A 21668-nucleotide genomic window follows, 5' to 3' on the forward strand; every position below is an offset into this window, starting at 1 on the left:
AGACTAATATGTGATACCTTATCAGATACTTTCTGAAATTTCAAATATATTACATCTGTTGCTTCAGCTTTATCTATCCTGCTTGTTTCCTCCTCAATGAATTCTTGTAAATTTGTCAGGCATGATGACCACTTCATGAAGCCATACTGATTCTGCTTGGTCATATTATGTATTTCTAGGTTAAAAATCACACAACACCACGTTATAGTCTAACAGCTTTATTTGGAAGCACTAGCTTTCGGAGCGCCGCTCCATCAGGTGGTTGTGGAGGTTAAGATCATGCTCACAGAATTTAAAGCCAATGGAGTCCTGTGTCATGGAGATGTGATACAGTAAACAATCTTAGATTAAAACTTTCATCTCTTATAATGCGAAATGCTGGTTTCTGTTCTTTGATATGTAAATCTCCGAATTTCTTTTAAATTACACTCTCAACATAGCTCAGCTTTTTAAACAATAGGTGTGAAGTCTGTCTGTGTCCCAATGCTATGTCAGACTGACAAACCCTCTGTATCGTTTTACAGAGTTTTACATGGATTCCTGGAGTTTTTGCGCAAAATAAAATGTAATGTAATTCTGCAAAAGCAAGTCCACCCCATAAGCTTATATGTGTGCGCATGTAGGAGCGACAGATTGATTGTGCATGTGAGTGTGTGGGTGTGAGTGCACGTGGTAGAGTGTGTGTAAGCTTAGCTAAGTGTGTGTGTGAGAGAGAGAGTGAGTGAGTGTGATGGGGTATGTGTGAGAGGGTGCGTGTGTTGGTGTGAATGTGGGGATGTATGAGAGAGAGAGCTTGTGTATGAGGGAGGGTCTGCAGAGAGAGCTTGTGTATGAGCGAGGGACACACACTCACACCCACACAGACCCACCCTCGTACACAAGCTCTCTCTCATGCACACACATATATCCCCTGCACTCACACCAATTTACGCATCCATCATACTCTCACAAGCAGCCATCATACTCTCTCTCACACTTAACTGAGTTTACACACATATATACACACACTGTATCATTTGCACTCACACCCACACACTTACATGCACAATCAGTCTGTCGCTCCTACATGCACACACATATAAGCTTATGGGGTGGATTTGTTTTTGCAGAATTACATTACATTTTATTTTGCTCAAAAACATCATGAATCCATGTAAAACTCTAAAACTATCCAGAGGGTTTGTCAGTCTGACACAGCATTGGGACACAGACAGACTTCACACCTATTGTTTAAAAAGCTGAGCTAATCTTGAGAATGTAATTTAAAAGAAGTTCTGGGATTTACATATCAAAGAACAGAAACCAGCATATCCCATTATAAGAGATGAAAGTTTTAACCTAAGATTGTTTACTGTATCACATCTCCATGACACAGTACTCCGTTGGCTATAAATTCTGTGAGCATGATCTTAACCTCCACAACCACCTGACGAAGGAGCGGAACTCCGAAAGCTAGTGCTTCCAAATAAAGCTTTTGGACTAAAACTGGTCTAGTGTGATTTTTAACATTGTCCACCTCAGTCCAACACCGACACCTCCAAGTTATATATTTCTAAATAATCTGCTATGATATGCAGACTCCTGTGTCGCTAAGCTGAAACCTTTTTATATCTGTGACTCATAGTCCTTTTACCGTCAGCAAATGTGAACAGTTTTTCTTTTGTAGCTCACCTTATCTGCCACTGTCTTAATTTCAGACTTCTATAAGATCTCCGTCCAATCTTTTATGCTTCGAAAAGAACCACCCCAACTTTTTAACCTAACCTTGTAGCTAAAATTGCCTGGAACCATTCTAGTAAATATCCTCTCCACCCTCTCAAAGACGCTCAGATTCTTCCCTAAGTGTGGTGATCAAAATGGACACAACCCTTGCTTGAAGGCTAACCAGAGCTTGAAACAGTTTCTGTGTGACAACTCTGCCTTTATGCTCAATACCTTTGTTTATTGAAGTTCAAGACATTCTCTTCTTTGACAACATCTCAAAATGTTGTGCCACCTCAAATGTTGCATCTAATGCCACTCTTCCCTGATATATTTGTCCCCATACACTGAGAACTGTATAGTTTATTCTATTGCCTCTCCCTTTCTCCTTCTGCCAGATTGCATCACTTCTTATTTCTGTATTAGGTTCAGATGCCACTTTTCTGTCCATTCTGTTCGCTGACCTGTTGCAGTCAGTTGGTATTGTCCACATTGTCAGCCACACACAGCTACTATATACATGTATATTCCACTTTATGGCATCCTTTAATTGTTTACTATGATTCAGTTTCTGTCTTTAAGTTAGAACTTGCCAGAAAATGTTACTGTTTGTCCATTCTCGTGTAAATAAGCTTATGGAACGATAAATCTTCTTTTCTGGTAAATGCCCTCTCATACCCCTCCCCAGTAAAAATTCATATAAGTGAGGAATCTCCTTCCTTAAGTTTGTAAATAAACTTTATCTTTCTTGGAATCCAATTTTTCTTTCCCTCCCTACCTTTCACTTTCCCTATCTGATTTAACATGGAAATAAACACACCCTATGTCATATCTCATTAAGTCTTCATTCAGTCTAATTGGATGATGTGGTCTAGTTCACACAGTTTTGAGAGCTCCTGTCAATGCCACTGCACTAATTTCCAGTAAGTGGCACTGTAAATCACGTAATCATCCTGTGAGTAAATGTAGTGAATGCTGGCACCCTTCATTCAATATTGGGAGCTAGATCCAGTTTCATTGGTTATTTCAATATGCTTATATTGATGTAAAATTATTCATTCCATACTTGTTGTGCCTTTGTCTCCTAAAATATTTATGTTGAAATTAAAGGGAGATTATTAACATTAGTGTAAAGAGAAATCAGACTCATGGCAAGGTCAACATTACTGAATTTGGGAAAGAAAATGTCTACCCAACCAGTGACACCACGTTCCATAAATGAATAAAAGAAAGCACATGGTTTGCAGAATATGTTTGGAAATGTGTCCACTTTAGTACAATAGCAAAACTTTTGATCAAAGGTTGTTGTGGTGTCATGTACAATGGTAACTCTAACATGGCAATGACTTTTGGGTGTGTGTTTTTCTTCCCTATTTAACCACAGTTGTGGTTCCTCTTTGAAAAATGAAGAAGTGAAACTTTCATTCACCCACAGACAGCTGACCATTACTGTACCTGATGAAATCCAGACAATAGGAACAGAAAATGATACTGTCGCACCACTTCAAGAAATGGTTATGAGGACCATCTACAAATTTTACCACACGTCTAAGAAAGGCATGTCTAACTTATTCTTTCTATTAATGGTCACAGCTTCATGTCTGAAAGAAAATGTAAAGTTTATTTTAATTTTAACATTAAAAGCTACAGAATCATCACAGTGCGTTTAAGATAAAGAACATATTTCGTTGTTGCTTGTTAGTTAGGAACTGGGGATGACTACTGGATATTCTCAACACATTACTTTTTTTTGTGAACATTTAAGACCAATAAAAGCAATTAGTGTATTTAAAATAATAGGAGCTAGATCCAGTTTCATCTGTTATTTCAATTTGCTTATATTTATTTAGGAACATAGCAAATAGGAGCAAGCGTAGCTCATTTGGCTGCTTGTGTCTGATCTACCTCTAAACCATTTTACTGTACCATTTCCTTATTTTTTCACATCTTCAATATCTAGAAATATGTGAATATGTGCCTTGAATATATTCAACAACTAACTGATCCCTCTCAGCATCTGGAAGAAAATTCCCAAGTTCCGTCACCTTCTGAGTGAAGAAATTCTTCCTTTTCTCAGTCCTTGATGACCAACTTCTAAATCGGAAACTGGATGGAATTTTGTTCAGGTGTTAATGGTCTGGTCAGCTGGCTGCAGAGCTGATTAGAGACCCATGCTGCCTCTTTGGGCTACGACCTGGTGTTGTGTGATTTTTTAACTCTTTAAGGAAAAGTTCCACAAGTACCACTTGGCCACTGGGGAGCCTTCCTCTGGAATCACACCCTGCATTGATTCCATGTCAAATACGTTGCAAAGAATACACCAGACTCACTGCGAACTGATACATTTGACAAATGAAACATACTAGACTTTTCCTTTTAATACAGATCTGAAGTTCTTGATCTTTGTTGTCATGTCAAGGGAAAGAATACAGTAGAGGTCAGTAATTTGGTTGAGGGTATATAGTAAAATGGAAATGTGGATATCAGACCCCTTTTCTCATGTACTCTAACAACCTCTTGAAACGCATCCTAAACTTTGCAAAACCTAGAGTCCCTCCGATTGCATAGCAAAATGATGGAGGAGGCCGAAAATTAAAGGGCTCCTTAACAATTGAACTTAGCATCTATAAGAGGCAGGACGTGTTTTGCTCATGTATTTCTCATGCAAGCTGCCTGCGTAAATCTGTGTCTGTCTCCAATCATGTCTGATTTTAATGAGCTGGCTGTGTGAAACACAGATGTGTGTGATAGAGGTTCTGCAGAGTTCTTCATAGAGGTAAGGTATCCCTTTAAATATGGCCCTGCGACATCTTAGGGGGCAGTCAGGTGTTCATTCCAATTGTTAAAGGTAGAAACGAATGTGGGTAAGAAGTGCATAAACACATCAACTGTCATGCTTATTGAACTTGACAAAGGCAACTGTCCAAAGGAATTTTCAAATACAACTGTCAAGTGTCAATGCATTTAAAACTCCTACCCTTTGAAATATTTGAGATTTCTCCTGTAATAGAATGCTTGCTGTTTTACTCTGTTTGATGACATAAGCCTGGGGATGTCCATTACTGTGTTAATTCTGCACAACTGATTTTAAACCCTTCCATTAACAGACCAGGATGACTGTAATTTCAGTTTGGTTGAAGTGAGATATTCCACTGTTTTTCTAAAGGATTATGTATTGAATGAAATGTTTGTTCTTGAAAGAGATTATGTAGTTGAAGGACTGTAAATTTAGTGGGTTTTTTTCATGAATGAGACTTTATTTAAAAGGAAACAATGTTGTGGACGCTTAGATCATTATTTTATCTCAGCATGTCTGCTGAGTTCTGCACATGATGGATACTGGGTGAATTGGAATAGGAAGTGTAGTGGAAAGGGTGATGATTTGGTATGAGCTGGCACTATTAACAAGTCTATAAAGGGCCCTGGGTGTGAGCAGAGGCACAGAGACTATTAGGACCCATGGTGTTTGGGCCTACATTGGCATGGAATGCAAGACGGGTATGAGTTTGCTGGAGGTAACGTGGCATGGATTGATATGAATAGTGCATGGGGTGGGGGGGTTCTTTTGTTTCATTAGTTCTGTTAAAATCTCCAGTTCATAGCTGGATCATTGAGGTAGGTCTTCTGTCCAGCTGCACTTCACACCCAGTACCTGCTGCACTTGTTCTAGGATTGCCAAGCCCCACTCCCAGAAAACCTGGTCATCCTGGAAAAAACTTGCAACTTCCAGAGTATTTTCTCCTGAATCACGTTTGCAGAGCTGCAAAATATTCTGTTTCCACACTCCTATCCAAAGAGACCCAATCATTCTTAGCCTTTGGCAGAAAATAGCAAATGTGCTTGTATTAATGATCCAAAAATTAATTCAATTAATTGATTGTATAAGCTGACATTTTGCATAATGTGGTTACACTTTGTAATAAGTCACATCTGTATCAAAGTCAAATTGTGTTCGTGGTTGGCATGCTAGAAATCAACACTCCATCCTGCAGCTTAAACATTTACTCCCTCCCAGCAGTACCAGCAGTGTATACTACTAATAAGGTGTACTGCAATAACACACCACCTTCCAAACGCAAAGTGTTTACCACCTACTAAAGCAAAGGTAGTAGCTTACACACACATTCCCAGCTCCAGATTCCCTGTAGTCAGTGCACCAGCCTGACTTGGAACAATATCACCATTCCTTCAGTACCACTTGGACAAATACTTGGAACTCCCTCCCTTTCAACACTGTTGGTGTATCAACACCAGATGGGCTTCAATATTCCAAGAAGCCAGCTAAACACCACCTGCTCAAGGGCAGGTGGGGACAGGCAACAAATGTTGTCCTTTCCAGTGATACACACACCCCATGAATGAATTTTAAAAATGCATCATGCATTACACTATGTTGCAGATATGGAACTTTCTTAAAAGAAACATAAAGATGTATACTACTTTAGACCATTGAAATTGAAAAGTTTTTAGTTTCAAGCATTACCTCACCCAAGTTATTGAGCTCACAATCCAAGGCCGAATTTGCTGCTAAAACAACACTAAGGAGGTTATAGGTCATCTTGGCAAATGGATGGATAATAGTTTAGATTATGTGACATAGTTTTCTCTCATCTGGCTTTAACTGAGCAATACTAGGGCAGACTGCATTTGTTTTTACTTGCCCCAGGGAGCTATGATAGGCACTTAATTGCCATCTGCAACTGTGCCTCTTCAGGCTTTCATCCTTTGGATTTTAGTAAAATCTTTAAGTCTGGCTATGATAATTGGAAAATTACAAAACCTCAAATATTAATTTTAGTGCAGCCTTTCTGAAGAATAGAGGAGGAGCTTGATATGTGTACGATTTGCATATCTATGGAATAACAAACCCCTGAAAAAGTTCAGTTTATCTACAGGAAAATTGAACCTCGCCTTTAAGTTTACATTTTGTATGTCTTTGTATTATGCAGGATATAAAGGAGTGAATCTGATGAATCATCCAAAACAGTAAATATAATCTTCAATGACTGCTACATTATTTAAGCATACACTTGAGGTAGAACTGGAAAGAGTACAACTCTGAGATATCAGCAGTGTTTGGCTGTCAGTCTCTCTCACACATTCACGCATTTGCCCTCTCCTCTTGCACACTTTCTCCCTTTATTTAAGATGCACCTTAAAAGATGACCTTTTACTAAGGTTTTGATTACCTGCCTGAATACTTTGTGGCTTTGTCAAATTTTGTTCAAAAACTCCTGTGACATATTTGCTATCTTTTCTTACCTTAAGGGATTTATATATTATGTGAGTTGTTGCAGATTTGTGTTAGCAAAGCAAGCACCAGCAGTGCAAACTGAGTTGGTAAGGCAACATTTATACATTTTCAAGCAATTAATTAATTTCAAACAATTGCAGTATTTGATTTTAAATGTACAATTTCATAACTGTGCAAATAGCACAGTTCCATCACCATTTGTTGCAAGTTGAATATTGAGCTATTAGTGTGAAGGTGGGGAAGAGATAACTATTTCCATAAAAGTTTGGAAGCAATGTCTCGAGAAGTACTGAAATGAATGGTTTCTAAGAAATTAATATACTTAGATGTGATCTTTCTCATGTAGCAATAACTTTTTTTTTAATCCTTTTCAAAAGTGTCAAGATTGGGCTGGAGAGTTATGTGGCTGATTATTTTAAGGCTGTTTGTTCTTAGAAATTTGACAAATTATAATTAATACATTTGAATCACATTAAACCGGTTTGTTTATCGGCCAGTCATGTGGAAGAAGTTTAGGCCATATTTAAAGTTAGAGATATGAGTTATAGTGCATTTTGTCTGAAATGTGGTAGATCGCCAAGTTCACATTCCTATGGAATACAATGCTAAATCTCCCATAGGATTGCTTGTGGTAACTAAGATGGTGCACTGATTACACGGATAAGTATGCTAAACTATATATAAAGAGTATTCATATATTTGCTAATTGTGACCTTTTACAACTGATAGACAATTGATGAGTGAATTAATGAAAAGGTTCATTGATATTTAAATTGGCGATTAGAAGTTTGATTTGTCAGAAGGCCAGTTAAAAGCCTGCAGATGTGGTTTTGATATGTTGTGTTTGTGCAGATCTTTTTCCACCCATGATAAATTAATGCTTTTGTTTCTGTATGCTTTTTAAGTGGTAGACAGAAATTTACACTATCATATTTCAAATATTACACATTTTCTGAATTTGCCATGTTCTGCATATTTTAAAGTATTTTTATTATTCAAATGTAATTTATATATTGTTTACTTTGTACTGATTTTTCTTTGCTTTGTAATCTGGATGATTCTGTTTGTAAATTGTGTGACTGCCAATTTGATTTTTCATCAGAGAGAAAAGCCTAGATGCACAAAAGTTTACAGGGCACAGATTTATTTGTTTAATCTACAGTGGGTGAAGAGCACATCATTTATGCACGTATACTCTATATATGTAAAGCATTGAGCAATGCATAGTATATATTTGAAGTGCTGGCAGGTGAACCTGAAAAGTATCTCCTGCATTTTCATTGGCCTAGTAGTGCCCACTGCTTTCTTTTAATTGCTTACTAATGTTTACTTAACTTTTTCTGGTTTCCATATGATGGAAAAGATATTTAAGGGAGACAATGGCACAGTGGTAAAGGAACTGAATGATTAATCCAGAGGCGAGATCAGAGTGGTGCTGGAAAAGGACAGCAGGCCTTCTGATTAATCCAGAGGACCAGGCTAATACTCTGGGATCATGAATTCAATTCCCAACATAGCAGCAAATTCATACATGGAAATGGACCATTTGGCTCAACTTGCCTATGTTGGTGTTTATACTGCTCTTCATCCAGCTCAAGGAAGGCATCCGAATGAGAAGAGGACCAAGGAAACACTTCAAAGACTCCTTAAAGGTTTACCTCAAGAATTAAAAGTAGACATTAATGCCGGGGCAACCCTCATTCAGAAGAAACCAACTTGGAGGAAGCTCCTGTATGAGAACACCCATCAGCAAGAGGGAGTATGGGAAAGTAACCCGAGGAAGGAATGCTAGTGATCCTGAGGCCAAGGATCAACTCCACCTCCGAGCAACATCGACTTTAGGATCAGGCTCATCAATCACACAAGGACCCATAGAACCCATGGCCAGTAACTGGAATTTCATAGGTGGACATTCATACTCATTAGTGCTGACAGCAACACTAAGTCCACTTTAGCCTCATCTCATCTAAGCATAACTCTTAATCACTTATTCCCTCCTACCATGTATGAGTTTAAATTCCACAGCTGCTATGTTGGGAATTGAATTCATGATCCCAGAGTATTAGCCTGGTCCTCTGGATTAATCAGAAGGCCTGCTGTGCTTTTCCAGCACCACTCTGATCTAGCCTCTGGATTAATCATTCAGTTCCTTTACCACTGTGCCATTGTCTCCCCTAAATATCTTTTCCATCATATGGAAACCAGAAAAAGTTAAGTGTGGTCTAAATGAGGTTTGGTACATGTTTAGCATAACTATCCTACTTTTCACTTCCGTCTTTCTAGAAATAAAAGCTAGTACTTGGTTTGTACTTTTTATGGCCTTGCTAACCTTGGCACAGCGTTTGATGTATTTGTGGTCCGAAATCCTTTTGTTCCTTGACCTGATATAGACATGCACCTTTAACGTAATGAGAGACCTCCATATTCTTCTTCTAAAATCAATTATCTTGCTGTTATATGTGTTGAACTTTATTTGTCAACTATCTGTCCAATGTGAGTGTTTATTAATGTTCTCCTGTAATTCATTGCACTTCTCCCCAGTATTGAGATTCCAACAACTTTTTTCCTTTTCCCTCACCCCCAAAACAAAAAGTTGATCTTTGAAGCCATGGGTTTAAGGTGAGAGGGGAAAGATTTAAAAGGGACGTAAGGGGCAACTTTCTAACGCAGATGGTGGTGTCTGAATGGAATGAGCTGCCAGAGGAAGTGGTTGAGGCCGGTACAGTTACAACATTCAAAAAGTCATGATTTGGAGATGCTGGTGTTGGACTGGGGTGTACAAAGTTTAAAATCACACAACACCAGGTTATAGTCCAACAGGTTTAATTGGAAGCATACTAGCTTTCGGAGCATCGCTCCTTCATCAGGTGAATGCTATTCATCTATATGACTCTTATGATCGGAGTGAATTTATATGCTAAGTTTAAAAGTGAACCGTTGAAGTTGGGCATCTGATGCAGAGTAGCCATGTTTTAAAGTATGTAAAACGTAGGGTGAAAAGTAGAATCTCTATTAAAGCAGAAAGTTGGTGCTGTCAATTAATATACCGAATATATTAAAAAAATGGGACCATCTTTCATAGAGGGTCGATTCATGCAACAGAATTTGTGGCAACAATCCATTCTGCCAGCTTTTGGAGAAAGTGGAGTTGGAATTGCTGGAGAAACTCAGCAGATCTGACAGCATGTGAGGAGAGAGGGAAATCAGAGTTAACATTTCATGTCGATCTTATCCATTAGTTAATTATGGAGTACATTATTGAAAACGTTTTAGAAATCCAAAACTTGTAGCTAATGCTTTACTGTTAATCATTTCTGATCTCATCAGAATATTCAAAAGGTTGGTCAAGCTAGATTTTCCCTTTTATATGTGAATTTGGCAATCCTTAGAGGAAGCTTGAACAAAACATGTGTGCTTATAATTTTACACATTCACCATCCTTCAAGTTATTGATAATTTGGCAAAGTTTAATGGTTTTCTATCCAGATTCTGAATTTTAAAGAAATCTATGCTGTATTGTTGTGTACTGGTGTTCTGGCATGAGCTACAGAATGATTGAATGTGAAGGTAGTGGTCATAAAGTGTTACTGCACAGAAACCGATGCTTCGATCCAACTCATCCATGCGAAGCAGATATCCTCAACTGATGTTGTACCATTTGCCAGCATTTGGCCCATATCCCTCTAAACCCTTCATATTCCTCTCAACCCTTCATATCGTCTACTCATGCAGATGCCGTCCAAATGTTGCAATTGTACCAGCCTCCTCCACTTCCTCTGGCAGCTTGTTTCATACACGCACCACTCTACATGAAAAAATTACCCCTTAGCACCCTTTTAAATCTTTCCCGTCTCACCTTAAACCTATGCCCTCTAGTTTTGGACTCCCATAGCCTGGGGATGTCCTCTTGTGCAGCAAGGGCAGGCTCTGAGCAACATCTGCCAAAAATAAGTTGGCATAAGGAAGGTAAATGAATACCATCTTCTTTTAGTATCTTGTAATGATAACCGATTTATGACCAGTTTGGCAGATAACGAGCAATGTCTCCACCTGCCCTTTGAGTAAAGAATTGATTTGCGGTGTGAGCACACCTGAAGGAAGAAAAACAAATACAGTGAAAATAACAAAATGCCTGTTATTATCCCCTCTCTTCTGTACTTGCCCTAACAAAAGCACGTGTAAAATAATACCATGATTGAAGCCATCTATTCCCATCTGCTGCAGTTCTAATTTATGCAGAATTACATAAGCAAGTTTAGATCAAAGCAGGAGAAAGTGAGGTCTGCAGATGCTGGAGATCAAAGTTGAAACTTTATTGCTGGAACAGCACAGCAGGTCAGGCAGCATCCAGGGAACAGGAGATTCGACGTTTCGGGCACAGGCCCTTCTTCAGGAATGAGCAGAGAGTGTTCAGCAGGAGAAGATAAAAGGTAGGGAGGAGGGACTTGGAGGAGGGGAGTTGGAAATGTGATAGGTGGAAAGAGGTCAAGGTGAGGGTGATAGGTCGGAGTAGGGTGGAGGCGGAGAGGTCAAGAAGAAGACTGCAGGTCAGGAAGGCGGTGCCGGGCTGGAAGGATCCGGCTGAGACAGGGTGGGGGGAGGGGGGATGAAGAAACTGGTGAAGTCCAAGTTCATCCCCTGCGGTTGGAGGGTTCCCAGTCGGAAGATAAGACGCTCCTCCTCCGACCGTCGGGTTGTTGTGGTTTGGCGGTGGATGAGTCCAATGACCTGCATATCCTCGGTGGAGTGGGAGGGGGAGTTGAAATGCTGTGCCACAGGTTGGTTGGGTTGGTTCGTCCGGGTGGCCCAGAGGTGCTCTCTGAATCGCTCCGCAAGTAGGCGGCCTGTCTCCCCAATATAGAGGAGGCCACACCGGCTGCAGCGGATGCAGTAGATGATGTGGGTGGAGGTGCAGGTAAAGCAGTAAACTTTGTACAGGTATGACTTAGCTTTACAAAGATTAAACTGCAATAATAGGATGTTTGTTGTGAAGCCATTTACATGTTATGTTCCCCTGTAGGTCTGGATCTCCTATCCCCAAACTCATTACCTAGGAATCTGTGCAAGTTACTATTCTACCCTCTGGGACATTGTCATCACTGCAGCCAGCCAATGTTTACTATCGTCTATCCTAAGTGTTTCCCTTTGACAGAGACCCCAATGGCTGCCTTGTATAATGGGTAATTATAAATAAATTGGTCTTGTGTTTGTGTGTCCATTTGAGACTTTCATTTAACAGGAATCCATTAACTGCTAAAAAGGAAGCACACGTTTTCTTTTATTTGATTAGCTTATTAGATTGCATCAAATGTGCAAATGTTCTGAGCCAAAAGCAGAACAATCACTTATTTTCCCATAAACTCCGGAGAATTATTTTATTGATGTTTTACACTTTTGCATTTGTTACTCAAATATTCTATAGCTTGAATTAATCATAGCAGAGATATGGTATCTGATGAGGCCTGATGCATGTTTCTGGAGCACTTGTGAAGATAATTCACGTTCTCTTTGTGATGAACATTTGAGTACACGATATTTATAAGGTTTTGAAGGTCATGCTACCAGTATTCCCTTAGATGTAGGCTGCTCACAGGCTATTCCTTTTAAGATGGTATGTTCGTAGTCACACAACAAAAACAGTAATGTTATTGTGCAGAGATAAGCAGGGTGCATAGCAAAAAAAAACTGGACAATCAATGTCTCATTGATCTTTAAGAGGCTATATTCTCTATAGTTCCTTTGCTGTTAATCCTTAACCTTATCTGCCAAGGCTGTCTCATATCCTGTCTTTCTTCTCCTGCTTTCCCTCTTAAGAATACCCCTACTCTCTTCATAGTCTTCAAGAGATTAATTTGATCCTAGTGGTCTATATCTAATATAATTCTCTTACTCGTGACGAGAACCTCAATATCTTTATTCATCCATTGTTCCCTACTCTTAACAGCCTTGCGCTTCACTGTAATGGCCATAATGCCTCTGGACTCATTATTACACTTTTGAAAGTCTCCCACTTGTCAGTCATCCCTTTATTTGCAAACAAGTCTATTGTAATCAACTTTTGAAATTTCTTGTCCCATATCATTAAAATTTGACTTGCTGCAATTAAGAACTTTAACTTGTATGAGAGGTTTATGCTTTTCAATAACATTTTAAAACTAATAGAATCATGATGACTAGTCCCAAAGTGTTCCCTGCTAACACTTCTGTCAGTTACTCTGTCTTATTTCCCAAGAGAAGGTCAATTTTGCTCATTCTCTAGTAGGTACATTTAAATATTGAACATACTTAACAAATTTCTCACCATCCAAGCCTTTAACACTATAGTAGTTGCAATCAATGTTTGGAAAATTAAACTCCTCTACAATTACAACTCTATTATGCTTACATACATCTGAGGTCTCTTTACATATTTGCTCCTCAGTTTGTGTCTGACTGTTGGAGGGGCCTATAATTACAATCCCATCAAGGTGGTCATCCCTTTCTTATTTTTGAATTATACCCACGTAGTTTCACCGGACAATTCCACATTGTCTCTCATTATGGTAGTAACATTTTCCTTCATCAAAAACACTGTTATCCCTCCTGTTTTGCTTCCCTTTCTATCCTTCCTGTGGCATCTAAAACATGGAACATTGAGCTGCCAGTCCTATAGTTCCCTTAACCAAGTTTCTGAAATAGCTATGATGCCCGAGTCCCATGTTGCCATAAATGCTTTGGGTTCATCAGCCTTACCTGTAAGACCCTTTGCATTGAAATAAATGCAGTTTAGTTAATCATTTACCTCATTCTCTGACTTACTCTTGTCTGCCTTTTCTAATTAACTTGCTCTTTTCTGATTCAGAACTATCCTCATCTGTCTATTTTTACTGCTACATGGGAACCCTGCACCATCCCCTTTTTGCTAGTTTAAAGGCACATGAAATAGAACTAGCAAATCTGCCTGCCAGAATATTGGTCACTTTCCAATTTAGGTAAAACCCAACCCTTTTCAGCTCAAGAAGAGATCCTAATAATCCAAAAATCTGAATCTTTGCACACTGTACCATCCCTTCAGCCATTGATTTATCTGCCCTATCTTTTTATTCCTACTCTCGTTAGAATGTGACACCGGGAATAAACCAGAGAGATTTACTTTTTAAAGTTCCTGTGCCCCTGACAGGAGAGTCCCCTATGACACCTATTCTTTTAAATCCTGACAAACCCTGCGTAACATAAGATTTATTCATAGTGATAAGGTCTGACTGCCACTTCTATTTTCCTCTGAGAGGTTATCCCCTTCATCAGTAGTCACAACGTAATATGTTTGGGAGAGAAATAGCCACAGGAGACTTCTAAGCCACTTTCTTACCTTTCTCAGGTATCTCTCTGACTGATCCTGCTGTGTAACCATCCTCTCTAAATGTACTAACCATTACACTCTGTCTCTTGAATGCCCGAAGTGACATTAAGTTTCAAAAGAAGCTCTTAAAAACACCTACATTAAAAAACAACTACCCCTCCTTACCCACAGATTTTAATCTTAAGTATGCAAAAGTTAAAAAAAATTACAGCCTTCAAAAAAAATCAAGCACTTAAAAGTCAACCGATTTTAAAAAAAAAAGCCTCCTCCTCAAGTCCTCTATCAGTTAAGTTTCAAATCTTCAGATAAACAAAAGAAAATCTCTCCACAGCAGTTGAACAAACACGTGGACAGGCTTCTCCCACAAGCCCAGTGTAAAGAACATTCTCTATCCTCCTTCGTGTTGATTTAAAAAAATTCTCACTTTTTTTAAACTAAAATTTCAAACAGAAAAGGTATCCCTTTCTGGATCGACACTTGACAAAAATGTGGAGGCCTCTCGCACAAATTCCGTGTGAGAAAAAAATTTCTCCGCCTTCGCATTTTTTCTTTATGTAGATTGTTGGACTATAAAATCCCCAAAAAATTAATAAAAAATTTCTGCTTCTGCTGTATAATAACTATACAAATTCCACAAACAAATGCATGAAACTCAGGAGCAGCTGCAAACTCCATACTACTCTCGTTCCACCATTTTTTAAAAATCAATTCTAAGACATTCCTAGTGTGTGTGATTCATGTATTACCTCAGTGTATTTACCAACTTTGCATCTATTTGATACCATTGCAATCATTCATGATCTTCCACTGCCACAATTATAGTCCATTGCTGAAGAGAAGTATTAATATTTTTGAGATGAAATTGGGAAATAAAATTTGAAGTGGTTGATTTACAAATGTTAGAGCATAAAATGGACAACAATATTAACTCTGGTACAAGCAGTACTGAATAAAAGCAATTTATTTTTAGGATAGTGAATTGTACTCAGTAATTCTGGAAGCAAAGCAAACCCGCACAAGTATAAGCTGTAGTTGTTGACTGACAATTAAATCTTATTTAATCGAAATATTTCTTGTGAATATCAAGATTATGATTTTTCTCTCTTCATAGGAGGACGAAAATGAGCTTCGTAGCATACTGCTGCTCCATCAAATGTCTGCAGGTTTTTGACTTGCTTAGCTGATAGATCTCATGACAAGGAATAACTTGGTGGACACGTTGGGAAGTGGGAAGGCTGCGTTGAATGGCAAGGTTCTGAAAGAGATTCTGTTGGTTAACTTTCATCCCACCTCGGAATATAGTTGCAAGCTTACAACAAACTGTAAGAAAAGTTTGCACAGATTATGATTCTTTTCGGTTCGTACTGAAAACTATTATGAATCACACCTGTGGGAAATTGTTTATTTCCAGTGAAGATATCTGTCATTTATAAATGTCAAATGGTGACGTACTTTAAGTCTGTAACCTGAACAACGAAATATAGTGTAAGCTCAAGGGGGAGAACCTACAAACTAAGAAAAAAAGAAGCTCATTTGGCATAACTACTTGAAAGTCAAAGCAAACTTTGTGAACTGCTTAATTCCATGACAAATATTTCCATTATTGTCATTCTCTTTTATTTGTCAAAAACAGTAATCATTTGGTAATAAACCATCAAATAAAATATAATGATATAATCAGTTACAAGCAGTTTGTCTGATGACAATTGCACAGTACATGTTTAGGTGGAGGTCTGCTTTAAATAATAGGTTATCCAACTCTGCTGATTTTCTATACATATGTGTAGCTGTATAGTTTATCTTGTTAGTATTTTTAGCTGAGTCATAGAAAATACTGATTGAAATGCAGAGGTTTTTTTTCTTTAAACACTAACGTTACATCATTTCTTATGCAGTAAGGTGATCACATGGAAGTTACTACTTGTATATTAAATGGTCGCGTCGAATAGGATATCAATATGATGTGTAAACAATTTTTGCTTCAGTGGCTTTGTTTAAATACAGTACATGGTGTTTTACAAATTCAGAGACTATTAGGTCTTAGGTTTGTTCGCTCATTTGTGAAAATCAAATTCATTTTATGCATAACAGCAATAAGGGATTCTCAAATTGAGCCCAATATAGTGAAAAACCAGCCATTGTTGCCAAAGCTAAAACCTAACAAGACAATGACCACCTCCAACAAGAAAGCATCTAGCCATGTCCTCTTGAACATTCAGTGGTATTACCATCGTTGAATTCCCCATTGCCAATATCCAGGAGGTTACTGTTGACCAGAAACTGAATTGAGCCAGCTGCGTAAATATTGTAGCTACAAGATTAATCAGAGGCTGGAAATTCTGAATCCTATAACGTAGACAGTCACTCCCCAGAGCCTGTCCACCATTGACAAGGCACAAGGCAGGAATGTGATAGAATGCTTTCTACTTACCTGGGTGACTGAGGCTCCCACAGCACTCGAGAAACTTCACACCATGCAATACAAAGCAGCCACTTATTGATACCCCATCCACCAACTTAAATTCACTGCCTCATTAAATTCATTGCAGGATGCATTTCAGAAATTCACCAGAGTTCCTTAGTTGGTACCTTCCAAACCCATGATCTCTTCCATATAGAAGGACAAGGAAAGAAGATCCTTGGGAACACCACCACCTGCAAGTTCCCCTCCAAGCCAATCACCATCCTAACTTGGAAATATATTGCCCTTCCTTCACTTTGCTAGATCAAAATCCTGGCATTCCCTCCTTAATGGTGTTGTGGGTCAACCCACAGCATGTGGACTGCAGTGGAGTTAGAAGAATTAAAAGGTTATTTGTTTGAAATTTAAGATACTAAGAGGATTGAAAAGCATAACTAACCCATCTAGCTGGCACATCCCTGGACTCAACAGGACAATTTTTAAGCACAGCCAATCCACCCAACTTGCACATCTTTGGAGTGTGGGAGGAAACTGAAACACTCGTTGGAGACCCACACAGACACCCAAGGCTGGCATTGTGCAGCAGCAGTGCTAACCATTGTGCTGCCTTGCCATTGTTGAAAGTGTTGACTAGTTTTAAGGCTGAGGTAGATTAACTGACAAAGGAATCAAACAAAATTAGGAGTATGTAGGAATAAGGAGCTGAAGTCTCAATCAGGTCAACCATGATCTTTTTAAATGGTGGAGCAGGCTTGAGGGACTGAATACCCTGCTCCTCGTCACATACATGTCCATATAGCAACTGGGACATGTAGAGCATGGTAATACCTATGCTGAACAGATCTGTCTCGGAAGACCACTGACTAAATAAGAATGCAGGTTGTTATATTTGTTTATAAATTCTTGGGGTTAATTAGTGTACATTTAAATTGCTTACATGGATCATGTTCCAGGTTGGAACTCAGAAGAAATGCCTTTTTACCTTCAAGTTGTATGTTTTGACTCATACCTGTTTGTGTCCGTGATTGAAAGTATCTACCTTGCCTCATCCAGTTAGTGATCCCCAGTTTCTGGCTTGTAATTGCTGTCATTTTTCACATAGCTTCAGTAAGTGGTGACCTCCTAATTCCATATATCACTATTTTATTCTCTCTAATATAAAACACTCCATAGTTGCAGTATACCAAGGGCTGAATCAGGTACTGGTGGCTGGGAGAAGCACCAGTTCATGAATTCCTGTGACTACACCAAATATACAAGAGCCAGGTTGGGACAGTCATTTGGAACTGAGCCAAAATGCAGGCATCAACTGAGAAAATTACCATTATACTGTCAGTCTTGTATCATGACCAGTTAATCAGTCAAGAGACCTGTTCAAAATCAGTATTAGTTAAAAATAAATTGCTGCTTCTTTTCTTCAGTTTATAATTAAGGAGTTAAAGGAAATTGAGTATCATTTTCACATGAGAAGCTGTCAGGTTTACAAAATATAAAATTGGTCACTGGATGTAGGTTTGCTCGCTGACTGGAAGGTTCATTTTCAGACGTTTCGTCACCATACTAGGTAACATCTTCAGTGAGCCTCCGGACGAAGCGCTGCTGATGTTTCCTCCTTTCTATTTATATGATTGGGTTTCTTTGGGTTGGTGATGTCATTTCCTGTTCTTTTTCTCAGGAGGTGATAAATGAGTCCAAGTCAATGTGTTTGTTGATGGAGTTCCGGTTGGTGTGGTGTACTATGGTGAGGAAATGTCTGAAAAAGAACCTTCCAGCACAGCGAGCAAACCTACACCCAGAACCTCAACCTGAGCTACAAATCTTCTCAAAACTCACTAAAGTTAGTAACTGTATAACTACTTGTTTCTTCATTGTGATGCAGGATTTTTCAATAAATTGTTGTAATGTTACGGTTTTCACACTGTGCATTCTGTTTGCAGCTTTTTGTATTATCAGTTAACAATGTGTTAATATTCTTTAAATTATAAGATATTACTGTGATATTTCTCATCAAGCTTTTTAAAATTGAAGTTGTGTTCACCATGTACAGAAGTACAGGGCAAATGGTATTAGGCTTCACAGCCAACTCAGACGTGACTGTGCTTTCAGTGGTATTTTGTTTTCAAAATCTCACTGATATCATTGACATTTATCTCTGCCTGACATTTTAATAGATTTTAGATGTTAAAATATCTATATATAATTTTGTGGCAAGAAGAATCTTAACTCTGATACCTGCCTTGCCCTGTCATTAACTTAAAACTCATTGTTTTGCTGCCCTGCCCATGATACACATTGGACTAATCATCAGGCATAGGAACAACCCTCGTCATGATCCATGCTCATTATAAACCGAAACAAATTGTATATTTTGCATTTTAATATTAACAATAACTGTATTGAAATGTTGATCAGTAGTTGAAGAGTCTGCCCTGTTAAAATATAAATTTTATCTTTTTTTGTGTCGATGCACAAAGCCGGCTGCCTAGGCAATTGTCATAACGTTCTTGTGATTAATCTTTTCTGCTGTTTTACTTTATTGATCCAGAGGTTAATCTGTTGTACAATAACAGCTTAATTGATAGTCATTATATGATATGTATCTGTACATACTGAAATGTCATATAAGCTCAGAAGATGTAAAGGTCTTTACTTGTCTGCATTAGGCCTCCATTATTTCTTCGTTTTTATATTCTTTAAAGCTGTGAGGAGACATTTTGTTTGGGGTCCTCTGATCAATGATCTTGAATAGTCTATGGTGTTATACTCCTGATGTCTGGTTGATAAAGGAAGTTTCGAGCCAGTCTTTACTTGGGATAGATTTATTCAGAGTGCAGTATTGAAACTGTGTCTCCTGACTCCACTCAACACTTGTCAGTATGTTTCTCTTTGGAAGTATTTTTAAACAGCCTTTTCTGGCTTGTTATGACACACCTCCCAAATGGATAGGGCTTGGTCATGGGCCCTCTGGCTCAGGTGTAGGGGCAGTAACCACTACCACTACAAGAACGCCTCAGTGGTTTTAACATTGTCAAGTAACTGTTCAATTCATTCCCTCCACCCTCTAGCAATTACACTGATAGGACTAGCAAGGAGGTTCTACTAAAAAAGCACAGGAACTAAGTTAAAAAGCACAACCTGCAAGGTAATGATCTCAGGATTACTGCCTAGGCCCTGGGCAATGTAGCATAAGGTAGATAAAGTCAAGGGGTGAAACTTGCAGCTCAAAGATTAGTGTGGGAGGAATGGGTCCTGGAATCAGTACTGGGGTTGAAGAGGTTTCAGTGGGATTGACTTCTCTTGAACTGTTCTGGGACCAGTGTCCTGATGATTGGATTAACTAGGACTGCAGAGAAAGCAAAAGTAATTTTTTTTGCAGTGGAACGTGTCTGTGTTCTGGAGTGGTGGTACGTAGGCTTACAAAACAAAAAGAAATGGCAGCATTACAGCGCAGCTATTTAGGTATTGACACACAAGCTAACAAGGGCATGATGTATAAAGATTAAGAAAAGAAAATAAGGTCAAAAACAGTGGAAAAAAATTAAGACAAAATTAATTATCCTGTATGTAAATGCACATTGGTCAGAACAAAACAAATGAATTATTGGGTGCAAGTCCAGTGTAGCACGTGTGATCATATTGCCATTATGGAGACACTGTTAATGAAATATTCAGGGTTATGTGACTTTTTGAAAGGACATGGTGGTGGGGCAATCCAAGTGGAATGATGGTGTACAAGGTGGAAGTAGTATGAATGCAAGAAATAATATTGGACCAGATGTATAGCGTCCATGTGGACAGAGTAAGGAAACTAAGACGACGACACTTAGTAATGGTCTAACAGCAGCTTTACAGTTAAAAATCAGCAGATAAGAAAGGCATTTTAAAAGGATATTGTATTAATTATGGGTGAGTTTAAATTTCATATGGATTTAGAAAAGGTAAAATAGCAAATATAGAAATGAGTTAGTATTAATAGTTTAGTAGGGCAGTTCCTCAGAACATGGTGATGTGGATCCAAGCAGGGATCAGGCTGTTATGGTTATGTTAATGTCTAATGCAGCAGGTTTAATAAATGATCTCAAAGTAAAATATCTCTTAGGAAACAGTGACCATTGCATGGCAGAATTCAGCATCAGTTTGAGAGCAAGAAACATGGGTTGGAAATAACTGTGCTTAAATAAGAATTATTACAAACAGTTGAGGCAGAGCTGACTGGTGTTGGCTGGAAAGGAGGTGGTTGCTGAACAGTCGCAGATGTTTAAGCCAATAGATCATGACTCACAACAAAGACATATTCCAGTGCTTAAGAATAATTCTAGGAAAGGATAAGCCAAACATGGTTGACCAGGGAATTATGCATAGCGTCAAATTGGGAAACAAAATGTCAAAGATAAAAACATCTAATAGAAAAAACTTTGAAGGAAAGCTAGCAAGTAATATTTTTTTCAGACTAGGATGAATGTAAGCCCTCAAAAATTGAGAGAGGTGCTGGCGAAATAATAATTGGTAATGAGGCAAAGTTAAAAATCTCACAACACCAGGTTATAGTCCAACAGGTTTATTTGGAAGCACTGGCTTTCGAAGCGCTGCTTCTTCATCAGGTGGTGGTGGAGCAGAATCATAAAACACACAATTTATAGCAACAGGATTGAGTGTCCTAAAATGAAATATGAAACAAATTTAGCTTGAATCTTTCAACTTTTAGAATGATCGTGTTAGTTTCAGTTCCTTCATATATAAATCCCAGAACTGGTAATGGCTAAGGAGTTTAATAGATATTTTGCACCAGTCTTCATGATAGAAGATTGTGAAGCAAGTAAATGGTATGTTGGCTATCATGCTGAAGGGATTCAAGTACAGGAGCATACTCATTTGTACAGGGCCATGGTGAGACCACATTCTGAGCACTGTGCAGTTCTGATTCATATATCTAAAGAAGGATGTTCTGGCTT

The 21668-nt window shown here is 38.5% G+C and overlaps 1 protein-coding gene across 3 annotated transcripts in view; it reads left to right on the forward strand.

Moving 5' to 3' along the window:
- lrrc28 (leucine rich repeat containing 28) overlaps positions 1-18623 on the forward strand; it is a 62739-nt gene extending 44116 nt beyond the window's left edge. The window contains exons 8-11 of one of the 3 annotated variants that reach the window (XR_006309494.2): positions 3086-3258; positions 11976-12135; positions 15406-15616; positions 18392-18623. Coding sequence is in view for 2 of the 3 variants with exons in the window: in XM_043677523.2 (XP_043533458.1) it covers positions 3086-3258; positions 11976-12135; positions 15406-15478 (406 nt within the window). In the remaining variant the exon portion in view is untranslated. Of the gene's footprint in view, positions 1-3085; positions 3259-11975; positions 12136-15405; positions 16246-18391 lie in introns of those variants that run through there. The other 2 variants (XM_043677523.2, XM_043677526.2) reach the window with 2 other exon arrangements.
- The last annotated feature ends 3045 nt before the right edge of the window (positions 18624-21668 follow it).

This window comes from Chiloscyllium plagiosum, unplaced genomic scaffold, assembly GCF_037043375.1.
Source record: "Chiloscyllium plagiosum isolate Xiang-an unplaced genomic scaffold, Cpla_swu_hap1 HiC_scaffold_39, whole genome shotgun sequence".
In the NCBI taxonomy this organism is placed as follows: domain Eukaryota; kingdom Metazoa; phylum Chordata; class Chondrichthyes; order Orectolobiformes; family Hemiscylliidae; genus Chiloscyllium; species Chiloscyllium plagiosum.